Here is a 26016-nt window from a genome sequence, read left to right as displayed (position 1 = left end):
GAAAATCTTATTTTATCCCGCGGCGCTGCGACGCACAGCGTTAGCTTGCATCACCGGTTTATTAATTTATTCCCGTTTCCAGAACTTTACGCTCGACTGACATGCAGCATTCATTTTTATTACTCGATACAGGCTTTTAAAAGTACGTTACAAGAAGTAAATCCTTCGTAAAAAAGCATAAAGAATCAATTTGGTTTTAATAATAGCAAATTCAATAAAGACTTTTGGTAATATTTACAGGTCCGTGTGTTCATATAGTCAATTAATTAATAAAGTCTGTGTTTAATTAATACTTTATCTTTAAATAATGACATTCTTGTTACCGTAACTATAACTTAATGTAAGTATAGTGTCGTAAGTAGAGTTAATAGTGAACTCGAATATCCGCTTCCAATCGTTATCAATATAAAAAGGAACAACAGATAAGAGTTACCAAACACTGAAACTACCGTTGACCTTATTCCGGCGTAGTTTAGCGGAATTTTACTGATACGTCATAACGTCCTCGCAAAGTCGCGAGCTAAGTTACCTAGACCAGACGATGGCCGGTGGACACCCTCTGAACTTCGGTCTGAAACGAGGCCAGTGACGTCGGCCTCGAGCCCCGACGTAGCCAACGTCGCGACGCATGCGTAACGCCTTTCGATGTGTGAGTGCAGCACGCGGTCGCTGCATGCCACTACTGACACCAGGCTTTTATCGTAATTTACAGGACAATGAATTTTCGCTGAATTTGAAAGTTTGGTGAAGATTATACTCGTCTCTGTCAATATAGATTGATGAAAACTATACAAAGGGATAGAATGTAAATCGCGCAATTAAATAATTATGCTGTCTGGTCTCAAACTCGCCCTGTCACAATTATAAAAACTACCAGTTTCATTGCCTAAATGGCAAATTCTGATATAGAAATGCATGATATTTTTTTGATATCTGGTACAAACATTGCCATGGGTTGTGAAAATATAAAATACAGTAAACACTATTAGAATATTGAATAGTGTAACGTTATTATAAAAAAATTCGGAAACTTGATTTTTGACAATTTTTCTAATGCTCTAAAAACGTTGTTGGCAAGCACAGGACTTTGTATTAATTAGTATAATTAGACTATTTATATTTAGACTGCAAGTAAACAGTCTCATAAAAACAAGGAAATATGGTGACTGCGTGCGCCCTACAACTATCTCGCTCATATTCCATATCGTCCTCCCCTTCGTGTGGCAGCCAGCAGACGGGGAGAGCCGATTACTCAAGTTTAAAATACATTCAAAGTTGTGTGGTCGTTCAGTTGTGTTCGAGTCGCCCTGCTGCACGTTACTACGTTTTACGTCTACGAAGCCGTCGCCGCATTTGTGACAACTTTTTGTATTGCAGAAATACCATCGACCATCACAATACCCGCTGCCCAGTGCCAAACAATAAATTTTTTTATCACCAAGGTAAGCATACATAAATGGTAAAAAAACACCTTTTCCTCAAAATGCATGGTCAATCGACACTATAGTAATAAGAATTTAATAACAATTATCTTAGTATTTTAACAATAAACTGGTTTCTATTGCAAAAGAATGTTCTGGTAAGTTAGAGCGAGCACAGCAAATGGCCGACCGACATAAGCAGAACTGCAACCACGAGCGCTTTCTCTCTCGCCGTCGCATAATGGATTAGAAGTGAAGAACACTTTCGACTAATTTATCCTCACGGTTAATTAAACGGATTTATTGATTTAAAAATAGTCTGAATTTTGTAACTCATAAGTTAACTTAATAAGTAACAAGTTTCCTTAAATATTTTTTTTTCAATTGTCCTAATAAAAGAGTTCTTTTTACTTCATGTTGGAAATATCGAATACCTACAATTTACACGTGCGTGTCTAATTGATAATTTAATAGTTTTCCTTCCCTATCTCTATTACATATACAGCTGTTGCTTGTTCTACAAAGAATCAACTACCTGTTTGATGTGGGATCTTTTTTTTGTTGGGATCGTCACTGGAATTGTACCTGCTTTACTTTCAACATTGTAAGGGACGCATTTAAGAGACGATGTCTGGTTCATGATATTTTTAAAGGCTTCGGTATTTAGTACCTTTTAACTGTGCTTATATCTGACAGAAATCTAACAATATGTTCAATGAAAATCAGCTGTATAAACTTTAGGACTATGACGTGGCGATGTAAATGAATTCACGATTATGCGCTAGCGGAATTTCTATTTCTGCCGTTATTTCCAGCGTTCGCAGTTCATTGAACAGCCAGTTATAGAAATAATATTTTCTATTTTCTTATCATATTTGTAACTAATTTAAACTTTATTAAAAAATAAAATTTAAGCTAAGTTTCTAATTTTAAATTTAGACAGAAAAGAAATGTTAACATGTTTAATATTTTTTAGTAATCAGAGACTCTTAATTCTTAAATTGGGGTCACCCTGTTTCTTTGAAGTTCAGTTCGTTCACGATTCACAAGATACTATAAATCTTTAGTTAGTTTGCCTCGTTTTTTTATAACTTGTATAGAAGCTATTTTCCCCGAATTAATGTAGAAATTAATTTCGTAAATATTAAATCGTTTTTTGTTACTACTGCATAAATAAATTGAAACTTGTTTAAGATCTATGATTGTTTTCTACCGAAAACTCGAAGTGAATTTATTTTATTTATAAATGTGCCGCTTTGTAGAGATTGAACAGTTTCCGTGCGTTTTATTACAAACCGTTATACAATGCATTTTGAAATGTATAGAAATGTAACGTACAATAAATGATAAGAAATTAAAGGAATACAATACGGTAAAAATGAGTTATTTGTAAGGTAAAATCGGTTTCAATTATATTATTTTCAAGTCATTAATCTTATTAATGTTGCACAATAACTTGAAAAATCTTATGACGTCAAATCAGGAAAATTCTATGAATTGCACTGTTTTTTCGCAAACAACGCGGGATTATGTATATGAGGAGACAGAGTCTCACATTCTATGAGTGTCTTATGTTGTGGTTTACGCGTAGTAACCGATTTTTTCGAAATAACAATCAAATCTCACAAACTGCTCTTCGATGTTGTAATGAGCAAACAAATATAAAAACAGTTTTCATAGAAAAAGTTAGAAATTAAGCCGATTAAAAATTCTTTCAGCAAAAGCTCTCCTATTAGCGATAACATTAAATGTGTGCTTTCATATGTTAAAGCAAATAGTAAAATTGTTACGTTCATGACTAAAACGTGTAGACAGATTACAAACTGTCATTTTATGAGGTCGTGGCACACTTATCTCGTTTCTTAACATCAATGCACACTTGATGGTTTACGTTACGCTTGTTCTTCCCCTTATCGCATATAGTATTTCCCAAGGACCAAATCACCGACATCTTGGAAGTTATTCGTTTTAATAAAATAGTGAAGTTTTAGAGCCCTCGCAGACTACAAATTTTTATCGGCCGAACATGTATAGTGCGCACATTTTGGCTTTTGAAATCGCAACGAGATCAAATTAACAGCCGATAAAATTTCTGTATTTTACGGAGACATTTAATAGCATCTTGTTTAAAAAAATATGAACCCTTTTAGTATTTCACCTATTCCAACTAAAAATACATTGTATCTTTATTTAACAGGAAACTTGTAATAAATAATCAAGATGCTCGCAAACTCCGCAATGGAAATGCAAGTTGAGGAGACTCCGTTGGCTTTGCGACGCCTGTGGAACCTGACCCGCGCTCGCTTAGCCGGCACTACCACTGCGATTGATGAACCGGAATTAGTGGACAACTTTACTTATGCCCAGGTAAGTGCCTTAAAAAAAGTGTTACTTATAGATATTATGGTCTTATCTCTATATGAAAAAGATAAAGAACATACTGATTTTGTCAACCATCACACACATGGTTAAGAATTGTGTATGTATTTTGGATATAGTTAGTTTAAAATGCTAATTAGACTTAGAATTAACCGAATACTGATGCAAACCTCAGAAATTTCAAATAAAAAATTAAATAAGTATTATCTAGAACTTAATCCAGCAATCTATATTTTTCACGTTAAAAGTATATCTGCTTTTACTTTCGAATTCCGTTGACATTTTTAAAATACCCACTTATTCGTTCAGATTATTTCGTGACGTAACGTGAAGAGAATTTGTTAAATATAAGCGAGGTCGTAATGGCCTCTCCGAATTATGCCCTTCGAATGTTTTCGGTACTGAATAAATGACAATAAAACATTTTTTTGCTAATGAAATATTTAAAGATTTTTTTGTCGTATTTATCAGTTACTTATTGTCTCATTACAATTGAGTCAAGGCTCGATTATTAAAACATACTATAATAAATCTCTGGCCTCGATTTGCAGATGTCTTATTTTTGTTATAAACAACCGTCTAGTCGTAATAAGTTAGTGATAAGAAAATTGTAAACTACGTTATTATGATCGGGTTGTCACGAATTACTATTACAAATTACAAAAATAAAAAAAAATATATGAAACCATAGACAACAAGTAGATGAATTATAATGCAACACGCATTAAATAGACCAGGAAAAAATAATACGTTTTAAAGTTATGAAACAGCAACAATATTTTTTGGGTAAAAATATTATTGGAAAGGAAAACAATGTGAAGTTGTCTTCAAAATTTATAAGAAAAACCTAATCCAGTATTAGGATAATCAATTCTGAATCTTGCGCAGGAGCCCGAGGAAAGACCGAAGGCTTTGACATCAGCGCCGAGCGACTATGAAAGTGATGGTGAAGAGGCTTTTTCAGAGTTGGATGTGCCGGTAAGTTCTAATTAAATTAAATTCAAATCCATCTATAACTTCAAATTAAAACGATAAATACGATTTTATAATGTTACTTTTAAATAATTAACTTGACATATCGTTAAATTGAAATTATTTCAAATGATTGTTACTATATTTTGACTGTAGAAAATTTAAAATTAAAATAGCTATGGTGAAAACTATATAAAAAGACTAAATACTTTTTGCAATTAAGCTTTAATTAATTAAGAGTGCTGGTTTATTTCTATTTCATAAATGTGTGACGCACCCCTTAGTTCAACTCATCAAGTTAATGATAAGTTTACGTCAGCCGTTCGGCCCCCTGCGACCAAAATAACGTTATACAAACAGATAACATATAGTCCAGACGCTCTTATCAAACGTTTCATTAAATTCTGTTCATTGTACAGCTTCAATGGACGTCGTTCACTGTCCAATAACATCGTGTGGCTTCACACTAATGAAATGACAATAAAACTTTTCTTGATACCAATTTAACTTTTTACTTAAATTCAAAGTCGATATTGCTTAAGGTTTCCTTACTGTAGGTTTTCATTAATAATTCCTCATTAAGAGACTACTTTAGTAAAAAAAATAAACGGCTCTAAACACGTCAATAACTTTTACAGTGACCTAAATTTCTTTAAAGCAACGTCCTCCAAATACAGGCCACGCCTACTTCGTCTACGAAGCTAAATTATTTACCACTGTTTAAATAATAAGAAATCCTTGTCAAATTTAGAACTCCATATTACAAATGTAGGCGTGTGTGGGTGTGGTTATACTGTGTTTCTGTTCACTGGGCCGTTCAACAGCTCTATACGTAGCTATAAATAGTCGACGATCGATCTCCTGGATGGACTTTGTACTTTCAGCGTCGCTGTCAAATCAATTTGCTTTGATTGTGAATGTGCGTCATTCTCGTCTTGCCTGATTTACTCTGATTGAAGTGATTCAATTGATATCTGCACTTCTTTCAGTTCTATATCACATATCATTGGTATAGTATGTTCAATAAATTGTTCGCCTTATTAAACGATCGGCAAAGCAATCAAGATAGATGATAGTGGCTAGGAGACAGATGGAAATTTGAGCAAAGCAATTAGGATGTAAAAATGTGATAATCAAGCAAGAGAAAAGAAAGACTGCAAAAGACAAAACACAAAAGTTTAAAAAACACTGTGTTACGTCTTGTTACATATTGCGCTTTACTTCTAAAGTGTTAAAATTATTTAAACATAGGTATAGATAATAATAACATAGACGATAATACATATTTCTTGGCATGAACTATTAAAACAAAACACGGCTTGCAATGCCAAGGCGAGCTTTACTGTGTGCCATCCCGCAGCAGACGAGAGTCAATTCATTGTTTGATTTATTTAAGTTTATAAAAATGCTCGCGGCTGTCTTTTATGAAGAAATTGAGTTACTTCCCTGTGATATTGTAGAAGTAAGTTTAAATTATAAGAAATAAAATACGCGAGTTGCAGTAAAGAATTTTGGAAAGGATGTCTTCATTTAGTTCATTATTCTTAACTTTTATCATCTGTACCCTTTTTAATCGCTTTGTCAATGATTTGCTACAAATTATAAGAATACTTAAATCAAAATAAATTAAATAACTACTAAAGAGACCGATCCAATGTATTTTATACTATAAAACTTTAAACGACATCTCGACTAACTATTAGGCAAAACAATAAAGAAAATCTAAAATGGCAATCAAATTTCTTAACTCTTTGAAAATAGCGTATTCATCGATTTAACTTAAATTTGACAATACTTGGATGTGATTATTTACTTTGGAATCATTGAGTGATGTAGTGTCGTAACTGCAATTATACTTTGTAACAATAAAGTGTTGTATTGCAGGAGATTCCGGAGGTTCCATGCAAAGGTTATTGGAAATCAAGCGTGTACGACAAAGAGGTTATATTGGACGCGAGCACCCTCGGCGATGTGCCCGCCGTGTACCGTGTCCCGCAACCCGCCCCCCATCAAATGCCCGTCATCGGAGTTTACATTGACCCTAGAGTCAGAACCGGATTCAGATATAAAATTAGACCCATGCAGGTGAGAAGAATATATGTTTATAATTCAATTTAAAATACACTGATCATAATGCATTGCAATTTGAAGAATTGTCGCATTTCACAGTAACTAGAAGTGTTGATGATTGCAAATTGAAATTTCACTCAGTATACGCAATCTTCCACATTTCGTTGACTTTGTTTTGAAATTCTTGAGTAGTTGTTGGTTATGAGACCGGTAGCGACAATTCTTCAGGAATGTTAATTGTGGCTTTGTTCATCGATCAGTTGATATGCAATAAGTTCAAGCTTTTGTATCATGTTGTTACTCGTTCCGAGAAATCAGAGAAAAACTACGAAGATCCATATCGATAAGGGGCAAAATTTACCAATTGGACCGCGAACGGCTACGCTTAATCTAAATTGTTAATTGATTTTGGACCTTAATGATGTCGGCAATCTTTTAGCATAGCGTGTTTGATTATAATAAATGTTTTGATAGAATTATCTTTATTTTCGTAACGGTGGTATTTAATTTTTGCTACAGAACATTTTTGTTTGGTCCTTCTTTTCAGCTACCAACAGGATGGTGAGTTTGTTTCCAAAACGATCATACAAAAATGTTCATAATATTCGGGAAATAAATGGTTATTTTTTCCATTTATCTTAATTTCCAATCACTTTAATACGGTCAGTAAACTATTGCGGTAAACTTGACCACTGTTACAAGTTGTCTTTATTTTTCGTTTGTCCCTCGATTACCTATTTCAAAATTTCTCAGCGTTTGAAATTTTAAGTAAGGTTGTCATGGTAAATATAACTTATCTTGAATGTGTTGTAAAATTACGTTACAATTTTACTATTATGTTGATAGATGTAATATAAATATGCTATCGATATATAGCTTTAAAATTCATGTAAATTTTCATTTCGTGTTGCAACAGTACAAAAAAAAGTAATGGCAACCTTACCAAAAAATGTTAAAAGATGCTGATATAATTTTGTTTCTAATTGTTTTTTAGTTTCACTACATTTTATGTGGTCCAAATTCAATTGGTTCAGCTAGTCAGTTTCAGCGGTCTAGGGCAATTCGGTCAATGTTAGGGAGTTAGTGAGTAGCAGTGTCCGTTGCTGACGTTTACAGAATGGAAAATTTCATCAACGACCAACACTGTTGACTTGCGGCTCTTTCGCCACTGGTTGTTTGCACTTGCCGTTGTAGGCGATGGTATGTGGATCGTCCAGTTTTTCAGAACCACGCCCAGTGCGGCGTTCGCATACACAATGATTGTCCTTCGAGAAACCTCGCGGAGGCCCGACAGGTCGAAACAGACATACAGGCCGCCAGCATGTTATGTCTATAATAGGTAAACCATAAGTATCATTCATAAGGGCACCATGCCATCTTTACATGTCAATTTTGTCCTTATAAAAAGTTTCTGAGTCCTTCTGTGGTTATTTTTTCATACATTTATAATTTTTAAAATATAGTCCCACTGACATTACCATGAGTGTAAGCAATTCACTGGTATCATAACTATCCAGTATTATTGCATGTTAAATGAAAAAATAACTAACGTTCTTAATATTCACTTATTAAATTTTTAAGTAAAATCTCTCTAAAGTGGTGACCAAAAATATTGTTTTGAAAAAAAGTAAAGTTTCAAGTTCAAAGTTGTATGAGATGAGTATTTTTGTTTATTATCCTGAATGGAATATGAATATCATTGTGTAACATTCCAGGCTTTGGACGCACCACCTCTATCAGTGAAGCCGAGGTACTTGTTTGACGGCAAGGCTCTGACGCTGCAATCGATTGGCCGCGGCTTCGCTCGCCGGCTGACATTTGAGCCGAGCGATTCCACTCTAAACGACAACACCAACTACTTCTGGTCGGACTCTAGACCCGAGGGATTCCTGTTTGAGATCGAAGCCGTGTCCGTCGGTGACAAGTTCACAATTTATGATGCTAACCATGAACCACAAGGCATATTAGAAGTTGTTCAGCAACAGGTTAGTTACGATCAAATAGTTGTGAAATGTCTTCAAAGTATTATGATTTTAACTTCAGAAATATAACTAAAATACTGTTATTTAAATTGCAGAAGAATCAAATCGAAGTAAACCAGCTGATAGGTGCAGATGGCACGATCGAGAAGAAAGTGAAGATCAACACACTTTGCAAAGTAGAATGGTATGAGAACGATGGCGCTACTAAATTAGTACCCGTTACTGGAGTTGCTCTGCTGAAAAAAGGCCGTGGAAATGCCACAGTTGTGAGAGTTATCAATGTTGCTATCGGAATCAAACAATTGAAGAAAGGTTACGAACTAAAGCCCGGCGTTCAATCTTCATCAAGAAGAATTAAAGTCAATGGAGCTGACATTAAAGATATTCCTTGCCAATACAGCATGGTGGGGTTGGAAAGATACGAACTTCCAGTAATTGGTATGTTATGTTGAAATTAGATACTGGTTTCAACTTACTTATCAGTTAATTTACAAGCTATAATATCTAAATTGTTATATTTATTTCAGGAACCTATGTTGATCCCCGTATTATTCCTGGATTTTCGTACCGCGTGCGTCCTGCGAACAGTCGTCGCCATCTGTTTGAAGGTCGGAGCTTAATGCTGCAGTCCATTGGAATGGGATACGGCAAACGTATCACCTTCAAACCCGATACTCTGAACGCACCGGAGAATTACTTTTGGTCGGACTCTCAACCCGAGGGTATCGGCATGGAGCCTCGCGCCGTACACCCCGATATGAAGTTCTCTATTACAGGAAATGGGGTAAGCGTGTTAAATAACTAACATAATGTTTAGAACAAGTATTATTTTCGTTGTTACATAGAGCTGGACCTCTGCCAATACTATAATAGATCTTTTAGCAGTTTCATGCATAGTCCAAATTTTTATTTGTTTACTAATGGTACATCGTCGTTTTATAAATCAAGAATTTGGTACGATGCCAAATTAATTGAATGGAGCGCAATTTGCTAACTATACTTTTTAATTTTCTTCTAGGGTCTTCTTGGCGAAGCGAGCGTATTCCGGGCTGATCTGCCTCAAATAGAAAAGAAGACTGAATATGTAGACGTGCCGGGTAAGCGTGGAAAGGCGGTGGAGAAATATATCCAAGTGGACGTGACATGCCACGTGAAACTGGCCACCACTGGAGGAGGATCGGTGGACTCCGAGGTGCATCTAATGAAGGTGTCGGGAACGGCGCTCGTGCGCAAGGACCCGGGGCAGCAGGCAGCCAAGCTGGTCAAGGTGTTCAACGTTGGTTTGGACTCGCAATTGAACCTGCTGTTCGCACACTCACAGACAGAGCTAACCTTCCACCCCATCCCTTAAGCAGTCACGAGAACCGAATGGTATTGCAATACATGAGAAAGTGCAAGTTGCGCTTCTCGAATTGTATTGTGATATCAAAACAACCCAACTGGCGCGACTTAGGTTTCGTCAATTCAAACTGGTTTGGTCACGAGTTTGCAACCGAAAGGAGGTCATTAATTGTACCTTTTGCTGTTGGCAATTCGGTTGTAGATTCGTTGTCGCAGCGAAAGCGAAGATAATGAGCTAAATAACATCAAAATGCTCTTCTCAAGTTCGGTATTAGGCTTTCGCTGGCAATGATTGCCATAACATCTCTGGTTCCTTATCATTCTCTATAACATTTGTTGATAATTTCTTAACATATGACAGTTATCAACAATCTTAAGAAGGATGAGATTTTCAATTTTCAGTTATTGTTTGTTTTAATTACAACTTTGTTATTGCGGAGAGAGTAGAAAAGACTAGTAACTATGAGCAAAAGACACGTCAAAATTCAAACTTCACACTTTATGTATACTCATATGTAACTTAAACTGGTGATCATTATTATAAAATATGTTTTCCTTTCAATAAAATTAATTCAAATACAAAGTACAAAGTTTTATTTCTTGTTATAAATCATTACATTAAAATGTGTGGAGTAAATATAACAGACAGATATCATTTATTGTCTGTCTTAAAAGGGGGTCGAAAATCTATCAGCCTAACCGCTAGAAAGCAACGAACATAAAAAACCAAAGTGTACTTAGAATATCTTAAAACACCAACATTACCTTCCTACGTAAAAAATGGTTATTTCTATCGAATATGAAAAGTAATCCTAGACCAAGGAAGAATATTATCTTGAAATAGAGCGCTTAAAATCTTCACAAGAAAAATAAAAAAAAATACGAAATACTGAAAAATAAAAATACTTTAAAAATATCAATTGCGATAAACAACTGAAAGTGTATTTTATAATAATCTAAACAGAAGCTGTAAATCTAACTGGTACATTGTCTATGTTCTACAAATGTCAATATTTGCGGAATATAATTTTTAGGATATTAATAGTACTTATGTGGGAAGTAAGCCAAAAAACTATTCAAATCGAAAGTGCATCGTGAAGAAAAGCGAGTGACGAGTGATCAGACACGCTTTAAGATATGCATTTTCATGCTCTTAATTTACTGAGTGTAGTTAAATTTAAAAGATGTCTCTGCGCGACTGGAAAAAATAATAGCTAAGAGTAGCAAATAAGCAAAGGTTGCCATGGTTACTTAAATTTCGGCCAATAGTAAGGCGTTTATTATTGTTTGCATTGTACGCATTAAAACATTCCCAATTGACGATTTTACGGAATGTTAACAAAAAAATAAAGTTTTCATAATGTTTCGCGGACGAAGCCCCACGACAACAGTTAGTGTGGTTATAAAAATTGAATCCACCTATCGGCCATTATTGGAATCATGTAGACGTTTTCCTTTTGATAAGATGACGAAATACACTGCTGTTACTGTAGATGGAACACTATGCCGATAAATACTAAAACGTAAAGTATCGTTACATATAGAAAATTAAAATGTAACGCAATTTATATTGTTTGATATTTTTAATTCAAATTTGTTACACCTAAATGCTGCAATATCAAGAATACACTTTTAACTCGGAGGTAAAGCTTTTCAACACTAGATGGCGTTCATTTTCCCAGTATCGCATGTTTTATGAGTTCACTCGCCTCTACCGAGAGCGCGCGCTCGGATGTGCGTAGAGCAAACACGTTGTATCTGAATGTAGAGTCAACAGAAACGCGACAAAACTTTACCGCCAATACTCAGCCGGCGAGCGGCAACCGCGCTGGGGGTCTCATCGCTTTGCGTTTCATTATTTTATACTTTACGAAAATCGCGATGTACAAAACTATAACTTGTAGACAGTGATTTTGTTTAAACACGCGATTTATAATACGATAACTACGAACATTACGATGGCTTCGAAGGAGTGTTGGTGTGTTTTATATTTGTGTATTTTACATAGTGCCTTCAGTTTCAACCTGGAGCCGAGGATTCCAGTGATAAAGTACGGCGAGAAAGGTTCTTATTTTGGATTTTCCGTCGCCGAACATCTCACAATAAACAGCACTAGCGGAGATAAAACAAGCTGGTAAGTTATAAGATTTACTAGAAATACATATTCTTAAAAACATAAGTCGCTTAACACGATTCGTGTGAAGGTCACCGGTCCTGCCATGTGTTTGCTATCGTGTGCTGATACGTTTCTTTGAATGTATAATGAAAATATTTTTATCAATAATTAAGTAGGTTGAAGCTATCGAAGTATGTGAATATATCTATTGAGTTTAATTTATTGTAAAAATAAATAATCAATTTATATACTGTATAAGTTACAATACATTGTAAGTCATAGTTAGCCGGTATACTGATGAATGTTGGTATTGTTCACATTAACACATGACCTCTTGCGAGTGTTTACGCTGCGCCTGCGCCGGCAACCGCGCGTCTATTAGCTTAGTTTGAATGTAACTGTTTAGCTTGAGTTGAGGTTAGCAACATTTCAAGTTTCTTATCTGTCAAGAACTGGTGCGATAATATAAGCCGTCTACCGGCTAGTTAGAGTTTAGCCTCTGAAACAGGATGTACGCAGCGATCTTATCAGAATTAGGCACAAACTAATGATTCCTTTATTAAGTTTATTTTTGTTTTATGGTTTTAGACATACAGAATTTAACTTGTTCACTCAGATCCGTTAATAGCTAACTAAGTATTTACCTTATTGTGGATTTAGAAATGTACACTAAGGGATTGCTTAATAACCCATTAAACGATTATAAATGTGGCAGTAACTCTATTGATTTTTATTTATAAATCAGGTCGGTTTACGAAACCTTTTGATATGTGCCAAGTGCATTGAGTTTGTTTGGGCTGGGTGCATTGCTCACTGCTCTGTGGTTACGGCTAGAGTTGACCTATATCAAATGTCTCGAGCAACTAAGGAATAAGTTCCCACCACTATTTTAAATGAAACATAATATATAGTTACAACTATTTGTTATATTATTTTACCTTGTTTAGTATATAATAAAAAAATCCTGAAAGAGTAGAATTTAAGCTATCCTAAGCTAAAAGTCAATACAAGGGAGCCCTCGAAAAAAGTTACCCTTAAAAAGGTTCAAGTGAAGCGTACTTGACTCGGCTACCTTAAAACTGGATACTTCAATAATGCAAACAATTGCCGACTGCCACAAAAAACAAAGACATTCTATTATGAGCTGTACAAAAGGTTTAGATTTTTTATAAAAAAAAGATCCCTATTGTTTTATTTACATTTTTAAAAACTGAGGTAATTACCAAGAATTAGATAAAATAATTGATGTACTTATGATATTGGCTTGAACATTATTTAGAAATATCCAAATGATAAATGCTTGAAGTTAAAAAGGTAAATATAATTGCATGTTATTTAAAGAATGTCGTTTTATTTACAATCATTGCTCTCTATATTTTTATTGCAACTACTTGAAACGTTATCAAACAGTTCTGAGCAATATTTCCTAGAGATTTACAGTGAGTCATACGTAACATTTACAACTGATATTTAGCAAAAGAAAATACTTGTAATAAAACTTGGAAAATATCCAACGTATATTTCAGACTGCGATCTATAAATGTAGATGTCTGAATAGAGACTAAGAGCGCGCGCACAACTTTGACTAAACTATCGCACGACTGATTTGTATGAGATTAAATGGAAGTGCGTACACGTTCCGATGTTTACTTGTATAACTAAACAATTAAATTGGCTGAGAAACAATTGACAATCGCACAACCGTTATGCGATAGTTTAGTCAATGTTGTGTGCTTGCTCTTAATATATCATCAACTGAATTGTGTTTTATTTTATAGTGATGCTCTCATTAATGGCTTTTACAAATAAAGACCACTCATTTCATTATAGAAATCGTTTAAGATACCATAAATAAGTATAGCTAAATAATAGAGTAAAATTTAAAAGATAATTGTATAAAACTTTTACCATTCACATTAAAGAAAGATTATAAACTTATACATGTTAAAAAATGCATTGATATATTTTAAACTATTTAGATAACACTAAAGTTTACCCAAGGTAAATCTCAAAGAAGTTTTAAGTCGGACTGTTAATCTAGATTTTTATATTTAGATTTAAGTCGGAATGATAGGAGAATTCTAGATTTTTATATTTACATTCATTCGTATATGTTTTTAGAGTAAATACTGTCAGATGTATCAAGTGGTCGATACGCGGGGCGTGGTATTGCGATAAGAATATGATAACTCTGATAAATAAAATGGAATATGGATTTTGCTAACAGTTATTTATCGCGATTCTATCTGATATACAAATAATTGTATTTATATACCAGATTCATATTGTACAGGAGACATTTTATATGTACGATTTTCAAATAATCGTTGTAATCAAACTATAGTTGATTAAGTCGAGCCTTCTATTGGGAATTTCAAAAAGTGGATTTTTAACACACAGTTATAGTAAGAGTTAAAACTTCATTTTTTCCTTCAAGACATTCAATGGCTCAGTGCACTTGACTTGTAATCTACAGGTCCTGGATTTGAATTTCGCCATGTACCAACCTGATTTGCGAATTTTCGAATGTACATAATTTACCCGACGTTCTTACGGTGAAGGAAAACATTGTGCAACCTGTCGGCAAATATATCGGCGAAGAAATTCTAAGATATGTGTGTAGTCAACCAACCTGCACTGGCCAGCTCTGTTGACTATGGCCTAGTCACCCTAACTTAGGGTAGGCTCCAAGCCCCTCAGTGGGGACGTATAGTGAGCGGGTGATTATGATGTAAGAGTTGTGTTCGTAGTGGCAACGAAATGGGCATCAACTTCTGTGTCAAAGTTAAACGCCATTTTAAAATTCGTGTTATTGCATAATCTGTGCGTCTATATATGAACGTGTGTTGACTTTTCTATTTCACACGATGTTTACCAACACGTATGAAAGCCACGTGGGCGCGTTACGGACATTTACCCACAAATAAAGACATTTCTCATACTTTGACACGCACTCGTAAAAACTTTGTTTATGTGAACATTTTTATACCGTTTTAGATGTTATAAAAAGTTATAGCTGTAAAAAATAGCACCCATATACAAGATACACTTGCGACCATCGGTGAGTAATAAATTTAAAACACAAAGTTTGACACCTTATTGTATGTGTTATTTGATTCTTCTTCAATTTATATCAGTAATTCTAGAACTTACAAATTTAAATAATTAAACAGAAGAGATTCGGCAATTATTGAGATATTAAGAACTTCAACATCCTTTGATGAACATTGAGGTAACCTCTTCATTTAATCATGGTATTTATTTTTTAGTAGCTGTAAATACTAATTTTTATATTATAAATATGTTTTGTTCATTTTGAATTAATATGTTATACTCTATATTATGTTCATACGTTTAATACATCACACAATATAGCATATATTTTTAGTAACAACATGTAATGGCTTTATTTGACGCAAATAATATTCTAACCACAAACAATAGAGACGCCTTTGGTCCCTGTTATTATTTCTGGTTTAATTGAACGCGTGCCATTAGCTCATACGAAGCGCAGTTATTTCCAATAATCCTATTTCGGTTTACGCTAGGGTTGTTCCCCTAGTAACCGATTCTCTCCAATTAAAATGTTCACACGTCACGCGCTGCGGGACTCTGGTGACTAGGGACTCTTCAAGCGAATGACACTAACACATCATTATGTGAAATACCTTTCAATAAGTGAAATGCGTTGTATTGTGTTCAATAACTATAATTCTTTCGATGTTAGAATAGAAAAAAGAATCTACTTTACTTATTGATAATGTAAAAGGAAATAATGGATGCATTTTATTTTAATCTATTGTTATTTTTTTACCGTCATTTATTTAAAAGTTTATGAATTGGAAACCTTAATTACGTTCTTACATTCATGATCCGGGGATGACAAATTTTGTCTGTCATATGTTTTTTTGTTTATTTTAGTAAAACTTTGATCATGGAGATTTACATTTGATGTAATCTAATTTAAACGTAGCCTCGAATATCTTTCACAGTTTTTACAGTAACTACCTATCTGTTTACAAGCTCGTCTGTTAATGACATAATGAAATTAAATGCTTGACCTGTCGATCTACATGTTTTTTGTTGCCCATTTTAGTTTACTTTAAACGTAAGCGAATATTTTTTTACGTAATTACTTGAATCTGCTGCATAACATCGTCCACGAGTATTACTTCTCGATATTATTCTAATTATATATGTTTATTATATCATTTATACATTATGAATCAACACATAATTGCATATTGAACAACGTTCTTTAAATAATTGCTTACAATTTGCATTCGTTAGTGGTTAAGATCCCAGGCTAGCATCCACCCACGTTGTAGGTGCTATGAACCCTGCCTGATACCAACCAGTCCTAAAGTATAATACGACCAACTGGTAATTCAACACCGCAGCTATTTATTCAAATTAAACGCGGACAGTAGCAGGTCGCAATCACAATTATTACAAAGTACTTACGTTAACTTACAGCTTTATTGCACTTAGGAATTTACGAGTATATTGCAGTGTTACATTGCTGTAAAATATCAAATATAAAGTTGATAGTATCTATAATATTTATTATAATAAAGCGTAAACACACATTTCTTTGTTGCCTGAGATGTCCACAATTGCAATATATTATTGAATATTTGTTTTTTTTTTAATAAAAAGCCCCACACTTACTTCACGCTTTAGGCTATATATTTTCACTCCATTGAACTTAGAGGGTAAAGATTTTGGATAAGAACCTTAATGTGGGAAAGAGACCATAAGTTGCTGCCAATATCAAGGAAGCAATATTGCCAAGGTTTGTCATGTCATGTCATTTTGACAGTAAATAATTTGACAAATGTGAACAATAAATAATATTTTCATAATTTCATTGCGTATGAAGCCGCACGAGAACAGCTAGTTATTGTATAAACTGAAACCTAACTCCAAAATACTCTAAAATGTAACAAAAAGATAACGTTACTAAAAAGTTAGTCTATTCAATGCATTGCATTGAGTTAGATTAAATACACGGAAGAATGAATATCTGTATTCATTTTTTTTATTCAACTGGCCATTGACGATTGCTATTATTAAGTACAGATAAAATACCGTTGTTTTTTTCGTTTACAATGAAACATAGTACGAGGAGTACGGAATTTTGTGATCGTTAAAGTTAATCATGTAGGATGAGGCAGCGCGGAGAGGCCTCGCGCTTCACTGTTTTGTACAATTAAATATAATTGGCATAATTATGCTCGCACGTTTCGGAAATTCCGTATGTAGATAGGAAATACATTCCGCTTACGTTGCCAATTATGAAGCAAAGAAAGCAAACACTACTCAAGAGGAATTTTTTGGTTATCAATATTTAAATTAGATGAATATTGAAATATCATCAATTACATCTTACTTCTTACTAATATTATAAAGCGATAGTTTAGATGGATGAAGGATGATTGTTAGAGTTTGTCGACTAAACTGCTGAATGGATCTCGGTGTCATTTGGCATAGATGTAAAGGGGAGTCTAGAAGAACACATAGGATAATTACTTTTTTAAATTCCACGCCAATGGAGTCGCGGGATGCAAGTTTATTTAGGTATATAGGGTTTCTCCTATAGTAAAAAGTGTTACAATGATGGGTATTATGATATATGTATCTCTAATTAGAATATATGTATAATTATATGTCTGTGAATAAAATTATCATATCAATGTAACCCAATTCGCACAACATCTGCCCCGTTTACACAACGATAGCGAATTGCCAGAGTTTAATCTCTCAATGTGATATTTTGTTACGATGTGATTATTTTATTGAAGTGGGGCCTAGCTGGACATACATTTACGATGTACCGTTGTATGAAACATATTGCTGAATTTTATAACTTTAGAAAGAACTTTGTGGCGAAGATGACATCTTACTGTTGTAAAAACTATATGTTGTGGTCCTTGCATTGTTTTACTTGACATATAATTTCTTTAGTACGACTACAAATTGTTCCATAAAAGAGATCTACAAGTCTGATTTGATGATTTTATATCGTTCGCTTTTGACAGCTTTCTTTTTTTATCCACTGCGATAAAAAGGATTCGATAAAATCGAATACAATAATCATGGAATCATTTAAGTAAACATATTCCCACAGGGTTCAAATAAGTTTGTAAATTAAAATTAAAACGAGAAATAAAAAAAATAATCGGTTCGTCGCACTCGCGTTCCGAACATCGTTCCTGTTCCTTCTTTATGATGTTTTTTTGTGTGGTCTTTATGCTTTGGAGCGTTTCTTTTTGTTGTGGCCACGCCTTTTATGGAGCGCAGCCTTCGTTAGCGAGCACAAGGTCATCGTGGTTTTACTGTCGACCAGTCTTTTATAGACGAGTCTGACAAAAAGATCACATACTCGAAGAAATGACAACAGAAATCTTTTTTATAAGTATGTTGGGCGTTTTATTAACGGGCAACCATTAACGAACCTGTTATAAGATACTGTTATTTTTTGCATTAAATGCCTAATGACGTGTTCGGTTTCACATCGTAAATATGTCTTGTATCTACGAACTGATTACGATTGTATTTCCCGTCGTTATCCACCATATGGTGTACTAGGATTCAATTAAATTGATCAAAATTTTTAAAGCTTAATAAAATAAGATATAACTAAGCTTAGAATAACTTACGGTTTCATATATTATACAAAGAGAGTTTCATTAATTAGTGAAAGAAGTTTTCTACCTATTAAGTTGGTAATTTTTACATTCCTTCCCAATTTTAGGGTAGTAATTATTTTATTTAACTATTTATGACTTACGTTGAAATACTAAATTAATAGATTATTATGCAAATTGCAAACGAAAAGTAAAGTATAATTTAAAATGTGTTATATAATTTACTTCATTTTTTAAGCGACGATAAAACGGCGTAGTCTCGGCGCCCACGTTTAATACGGTCCGTTATCATGTCCAGATAAATAGTGATAATCCTGGTGATATCACATTTGACGCTCGCCCTCTGTTTGTACAGAGCTTGAGTGTCATGACGCACTTGCCTATCTCCGGTGACACTCAAAATGTGGGAGCCCAAGTATTTCTGCATTCACAGTGATTCTTGGGCCTAGTATTGTTCAAATAAAGAATTTAAAGTTACTTTTCATGGCAAAATCGATATCACTATTTCTGAAAATCTTTATTATAAAAATTACTGTATTTTATGTATGCGAGAAATACTTTATCGACATTTTCCTGTAGCAAGAATTGTATTTTATTTGTCCACAAATGTTTAAAAACCTTTCACTACGTAGTAAAGGTGTAAACAATTTGAGTACATGAGAGGTTTATGATTCATGCTTTGGTTGTCTCTTCATGTAGACGACCACATAACAGGGTCTACTTTATCATTTGAGTGTAGGGAATCCAGACATTTAGATAGTCGGAGATCGAATGATTATGGCCATTTATGTAGGAGTTGCATTGTTAACGCTCACTGGTATCATGAAACGTCTGTAAAGTTCCATTTAAAAGCGATTTAGCGAGCCGGGTCGGACGCACTGTAATGTTTTCTCTTCAAATGAGTCGAGTTCCCAAGGCATTGTGGTTGCCGCCTTTTATGGCGGACCTTGTACAGGCGGATCACAAACATGATGGTTTATTTAATCGCCAAATGCCCCAAGTACGTGATACCTACGGCTAAAATTTATTAGGGTTGCATCTAAATTCTTGGAAACAGAATTCAATTCTGTTTTTCCACTTAGTAATAATTTGAATTTTATGTTTTAGTTTTAATGATGTTTCTTAACGATAACGAGCATTTAAAAGATATGGACTGCAAAATTCACGATATTTCAATAAATAACACAAATTATTGTAAAAATGTTGCCTTATATGATCACAAATTTGTATTTTGGGATACTTACAGAGTTACTTAACAAATATTTAAAGGTTTTGTTCGTTAATAATACTTTTTAGCACGTCAATTTTTTAACCACGTCAAGTCAATAGACTACAATACTGTCACATCATTAACACCATAATAAACGTTGAATTTATCGCATTTATGGTTATAAAATGCAACTACCTGTGAAGATAGTTGTTCCCCGGGGCGCGCATTCCCTCTAATTGGATGTCTGCGCGCTCACCACATATGGCAGTGAACTACTGTCCACTCACTTTCGCTCCTCGATACTTCGCGAAAAAATATCAGAATGTATTTTGATTCATTACATTTATTTTGCCATAAAAGGTAATACGTACTTTCCATACGCTTCGTAATTAACGGCGAGCATTAATTAGGTGTGCGTTTTTTTATTGGATAATTTTATAGTTTACGTAATGATGGTAACTTCATAATCGTTTATTTGTTTGCTTTCTATTTATAAGAGACGGAGAGAGATATGTGCATTTATTTTGACTAGTCGAAGTAGTTAGTAATCACAACTACTAAAATTAGTTGAAACCTCATCTAATTTGAGAAAAAATCCTAGTAAATGATCAAAAATTTTTCCTAGCTTTTCCTTTAGCATTAAGAATTTCGATTTATATTACTTACTTTAAGCGCATTTCGGTTTGGTTCCTTTTAATTACACAACTTATTGTGTCGTAAATTGGTCGTCAATAAAATAATAGATAATGAAGGGGCGTGGAACTAATATTATGATATAAACGGGAATACAACTTTTATGACGTACTTGTGAAAGAATCTCAGCCAAGAAATGCCCAATGTAACCGAGTTCGGGGTGTTGAAAGCTAGCTTTTGTAGGGAACAATAACTCCGTTACTATTTTAAAGTGTTCGGTCACGTAGGTGCTGTATTGATTGACCATTGTTCAAGAATCGAGCAAACGTTGAATTTGTAAAAGTATGGGAAAGTCTTTTTATTGTGTTAATGGTGTGCCTTAACAAATTGACACATTGTGTTTCAATGTAAACTTTTTACTTACTGTTTTCTTGGTATTGTATAATGTAATTGTTAATAGTAGATAAGTAAATGTACGTAAAACGAAACGCGAATTATTATTAATTATGAAATATTTTATCTTTATTTCTATAATAAAATTTACCGATGGAGTCCCCGGGACTTTCTCCAGTTACAAAGACGACCAACAAAGGTATTTTAGCTAGTACGTAGCCCTGACTTTCCCCCAGAAGGCAGAGTATCTTTTGAATATTTCTGTTTGATACCAATAAAAGAAAGTTAGGTTAAGTAAGCTAAGTATAAAGATTTGAAATTCTGGTTGTTTTATCTTTGTACTCAACATTTTTATCTGGTCATAAATGTTAACATAAGCAAAGAGTAAGGATTACCATTTCTATTGTTCCGAACAATACATTAAATTTGGATCTCCTTGTATTGGAAATACGGGCACAAAGGCGTCGTACAATATAATCTAGAGTAGATCTAGTTGGTAAAGTGTAAAGGGCGTATACATCAGGTAGATACAGCAGGTTATGTGCGTGCTATCGGCCCTATTGTGTTACCTCCCTTGTTATGGTAAATACCTGCCTTCGGGCAAACTGCTCAGCTTTAGTACAAGTGCTTAGCCGTGTCAAGTCTCGCTACTTAACATTGTTACTGCAGAGAATAATTAGTTAGAATTATTCAATTGTTTTTTATTCATCAAGCCGTAGCAAGATTAAAATTGGTGTATTCTAAAGTTAAATAATCGGAATTCCTACCGTCTTAATCCAACGGTACGATTTGGTAACTTATTTTTTAAATTGTCGTATTATTTGAAATGTGTCGGGTAGTTTTATTTATTTTATATTGTGGTCTATTCTTAATATACGTATGTAAGTGTCAAAAGATCGGGCACGCTTTGAGAGATATTTTTTCAACAATAACCGTGTCGAATATTATTATATGGTAGTTTGTAAGGTGTTTCTCGGAAAAGGTAAATACCAACAAAATGTCCGGAGGCACGCCATCAATACTTCCACTTGAGCAGGTAAGCTTACTTCACACCTTTGAATATTTAACTTTAGTATAAGTTTTTTCATTGAAAATAATATTCAGGTATGTGTTAAATTGTATTAAGAGTATAGAAAGTTGTGGTGTACAAAATAAAAGACGAGCGTTAGCTACAAAATGTATAATCCGACTAAAATAAATCGCATACAATTGCATCGTATAACCCGACTAGAAATGCAGACAACTACATCACATATGTATTTTTCAAATCCTATATTTTCTAGATGTCTAAAAGGATGTCAGAGAACGCTAACGTACATTTACAGTAAATTAAAAAATTAATTAATAATTAAGCCATCGGTTTCGTATGTTGCCATTCAAGTGACCTGGATAACAAAGCCAAAATCCTACCTTAGTATATTTCAAAACAATCGGAGCAATAAAGCTTTTAACAAAGCTTTTTCATAGGGCAAGAAGGTCAAACGATAGAGGTACAATCATAACGTTGACAGCACAGCCCTAAGGTCACGGTCCATCAAACTGCAGCATCCAATTACACGTAATGACTTGTTGACGCTGAGTCAACTAACATGCAGCGTCATCCACTTCTAACAGTTAAATTTCGTAAAGAATTTAACTTGTAAGTCAACACAGCTGGCTTGAATAAATATGTATTAGTTTTTATTGTACTCTAAGCTTGGCTTGACGGATCGTTTAAGATAAAACTCATGTTATTTTCGGATAAGATATGTAGTTTTTAATATTCACTATTCAACGTAGGAGGTGAAGAAGTAATATCAATCATTTATTTCGGCTACCAAACATTAGGAAAGTTTTTAGTTTATAGGAGAAGGAAGGTGACGTCTCACAATTATTAACAACAGTTTATTGCTAGCTGTAAATGACTATTAGTCATTTTAAACTATGTATTCGTAGAAATGTGATTCAGCTGAAATCTTATGAGATGTAAATATTTTCCGTGTATAGTTAACGGTTTTGATTGAATCATCAGCATCAACCAGAGATTTATATTTCGTTTTTATTACACTATTATTAATATTAATAAAATGTAAAACTATTTAATAAAATTTATTAACAAAGTATTATTAACGTCTATAGTTTTGTCATCATTATGATGAATCATAACTTAATGAAAATTTATCATTAGATGTAATTAGTCATTAATTGAATACATAAATTACCATTTTCTATTCTTATAACTAAAGCAACTTCTTGTTTGCTCTCGCCACTTGAATGCTGTGCTGGTTTCAATCTAGTGATTTGTTATTTTGTCTTTTTTAACAATAATATGCGTTGTTCGTAATATGCATTCGTTTCCTTACTAATTACGTACCATACGTAGTTGTCAATTCAAATCGATTCTATTTACCCTACTTTATTCAATCCAAGTATTGATGAATATTTAACATTTCAATACCATTCTCCACACGTACGGTAAATGGGACCTTAAGCGCTTGTCAGTCTTCACCGCTTGTCCTGTCCCTTCATTGAACATTCTTGATACTTGAAGTAAGTGGCATTAGAGTTGTAAATTTATGTGCTGTATGGAAGGGCTTGATTGTCCGTTCTGTATATATTGATTTCTATTTGAAACTAACCATACACCTAATACTATTGAGGACAATTTAAAAAAAAAACAATTGTGGCACCTAGCACCACTGGAGTATGTGATTTCTAATCAATGTTCTAATTTGTTTTTAAATTCCTATTTCATGAGTTGTATTTTTTTAAACTCTATGTCTTTATTATTGTTTCAATTTTCTTTCATAAACAGTAATTTTTTTTATAAAAATCTTTTAATTATAATTTTTAATGGGCATATCCTGGATATAGGAACAATTTGGTCACCTTAATCTCTGCAGCATGTGATCGTACTTGCAGATTGTAACGTCTCTATCAGTAACATTTGATACTATTCGAGCACACACGGCGCGCTCAGGGCCCGCTGACTCTGAGTGCTTTCATTGATGTTTGCTTACATTTAGATCGGGGATTACATTTCCGTAATCCGAGTCAACTTTCTAAAACGATACCGACGTAATTTGAACGAAATGTTACTGTATTTTATTCTTGAATTGAACAATTATTTTTAAAATGTTACTTTTTTCTAAAATAATAGATAAGAAAAGGAATATTAATTAGATATTTTAATTTAACAATATGTTTAATTATTTTGGGTGTATCAAAAATTATACTTTCAAATTGGATGAATTACACTAAATGAAATTAGAGAATCAATGCATTTCAGAAGTCGCAAAGCAATTTCAAAATAGATTAATCTTGGTAGACATACCATATTACGTACACGTGTATCTCGATAAGGAAAGTGGAAGGGCTCGATGTCTAATATAGCTCGACTGCTTTAAATTTATATGTCTTATTAAGGAGAACCAGTAGTGTAGTAGTGGCATTGTAACTTGAGCGCATTACGTACAGTTAGGTGGCGCTAACGGTTGTCAATACGGATCGCATGCGCTGCGGAATCATCTGTTTATGGTAGGATTAGTTGCTTATTAATGAGGAAGTGTTATTGGAGAGATGTCCCACAAATACGACAAGAAAAACCGCACTGAAGTCAGAACTATATATACTAACTAGCTGTTGCTCGCGACTTCGTTCATGTAAAATTTAAAAATACAGCCTATATTACTCACATAATGTAGCTTTCTAATAGTGAAATAATTTTTCGGAATTCGGAAATCGGACCAGTACTTTTTGAATTATTTCAATACATAAAAAATACAAATGTTTTCTCTTTGTAATAAAACTTTAGATAAATACACAAAATATTTAACGATTTATTCTGTAACTTTTTACTGCTATTTTGTATCCTCTTTGTTAATTGTATCCTAAATATCCCTGTTGCTTTTTAATTAAAATAACTATTTAGTAAAAATGAAAACTTTAAAGTTACGTTTTAAATTATACTTTTACAGCATACATATGTGATCTATAAGAAAATCCGTACTTCTGTCGTCAATATTTATTAATTTTCCACTACATCTTAACTAGATTCGATGCCAACAAGTTTTTCCGAGTCGCTGAATGTGTCTCGACCCGTTACTCGGTCACTACATAGTCGAGCTTCCAATAGTTTTTTCTTCAAAGAACGTTATACGTTTTACGTAACTGTGCTTCTAATGGCCGTCAGTTTTTCCGACGGCTGTATGTAGCACAGCTTCATAATTGATTGTAGTTAGCGGATAACACAAATACAGGTTGATGTCGCGGCGATAAATTGCACTTTTATAGGTTAACTGCAAGATTTACAATCTAGTCTGTATTTATCTGCGCACTGTTTTTAAGTTAATTTCTGCTGGGCTATGTGCGTCTCGAGGAAAATGACTATAAATGTAGTTTCTTTACGAAGAGATTTATGGCATTTATTAGTATTTATTTAATTACGTGGCCGGAGATAAAGACAATTGTAACAAGTACAGATTTACTCCTTGAACAACTCTTACTACGTTATTTGGTTTTGATTATTACTCCCTTAACTGTAAACTCGATGTATAGCATTGTGACGTCATCACTCTCAGGCGTTAACTTATTGTAAACGGATGGTATGCATTAGGAAATTCTATTTCGATTACAAGCTCATATTTCCTCGAACTACCAAAATATATCTTGCTCAAGCTTATACTTGAAACATTGCACCGAGCTAACTTGGGATCAAATATCGATTGACTGGATTATCGATTGAATTCGATTCAAGGTCGTTAGATATCTTGTACGACCACCCAACAAGTCGAATACCCGGGCGGTTTATAGAATTAATTTAATAGTAATTATTGCGAAACAATAATATGGTACACGTTTTTCAAATTTT

General features: G+C 33.8%; 2 protein-coding genes across 2 annotated transcripts in view; both read left to right on the top strand.

Moving 5' to 3' along the window:
• Positions 1–1267: 1267 nt before the first annotated feature.
• On the top strand, positions 1268–10748 carry LOC106108587. Its single transcript, XM_013289810.1, has 8 exons — positions 1268–1442; positions 3619–3788; positions 4689–4778; positions 6657–6857; positions 8558–8827; positions 8920–9262; positions 9352–9608; positions 9843–10748. The coding sequence occupies exons 2-8, from the start codon at positions 3642–3644 to the stop codon at positions 10173–10175; spliced, it is 1641 nt and encodes a 546-aa protein (XP_013145264.1). The 5' UTR covers positions 1268–1442; positions 3619–3641; the 3' UTR covers positions 10176–10748.
• A 1132-nt stretch (positions 10749–11880) lies between these two features.
• Positions 11881–26016, top strand: part of LOC106108435 (integrin alpha-PS1) — a 59951-nt gene continuing 45815 nt past the window's right edge. The window contains exon 1 of the mRNA XM_013289600.1: positions 11881–12299. Within this exon, the coding sequence (XP_013145054.1) occupies positions 12124–12299 (176 nt within the window). The 5' untranslated portion in view covers positions 11881–12123. The remainder of the gene's footprint in view (positions 12300–26016) is intronic.

The sequence above is a fragment of the Papilio polytes genome, unplaced genomic scaffold (genome assembly GCF_000836215.1).
Source record: "Papilio polytes unplaced genomic scaffold, Ppol_1.0 DF821511.1, whole genome shotgun sequence".
NCBI lineage: Eukaryota > Metazoa > Arthropoda > Insecta > Lepidoptera > Papilionidae > Papilio > Papilio polytes.
This window is presented reverse-complemented; position numbering and strand designations above follow the sequence as displayed.

Coding starts and splice junctions, on each gene's coding strand:
- LOC106108587 (XM_013289810.1), top strand. CDS start 3,642: ATGCTCGCAAACTCCGCAATGGAAATGCAAGTTGAGGAGACTCCGTTG. Junction 4,779..6,656: donor TTTCAGAGTTGGATGTGCCG/GTAAGTTCTAAT, acceptor GTTGTATTGCAG/GAGATTCCGGAGGTTCCATG. Junction 9,609..9,842: donor TCTCTATTACAGGAAATGGG/GTAAGCGTGTTA, acceptor ATTTTCTTCTAG/GGTCTTCTTGGCGAAGCGAG.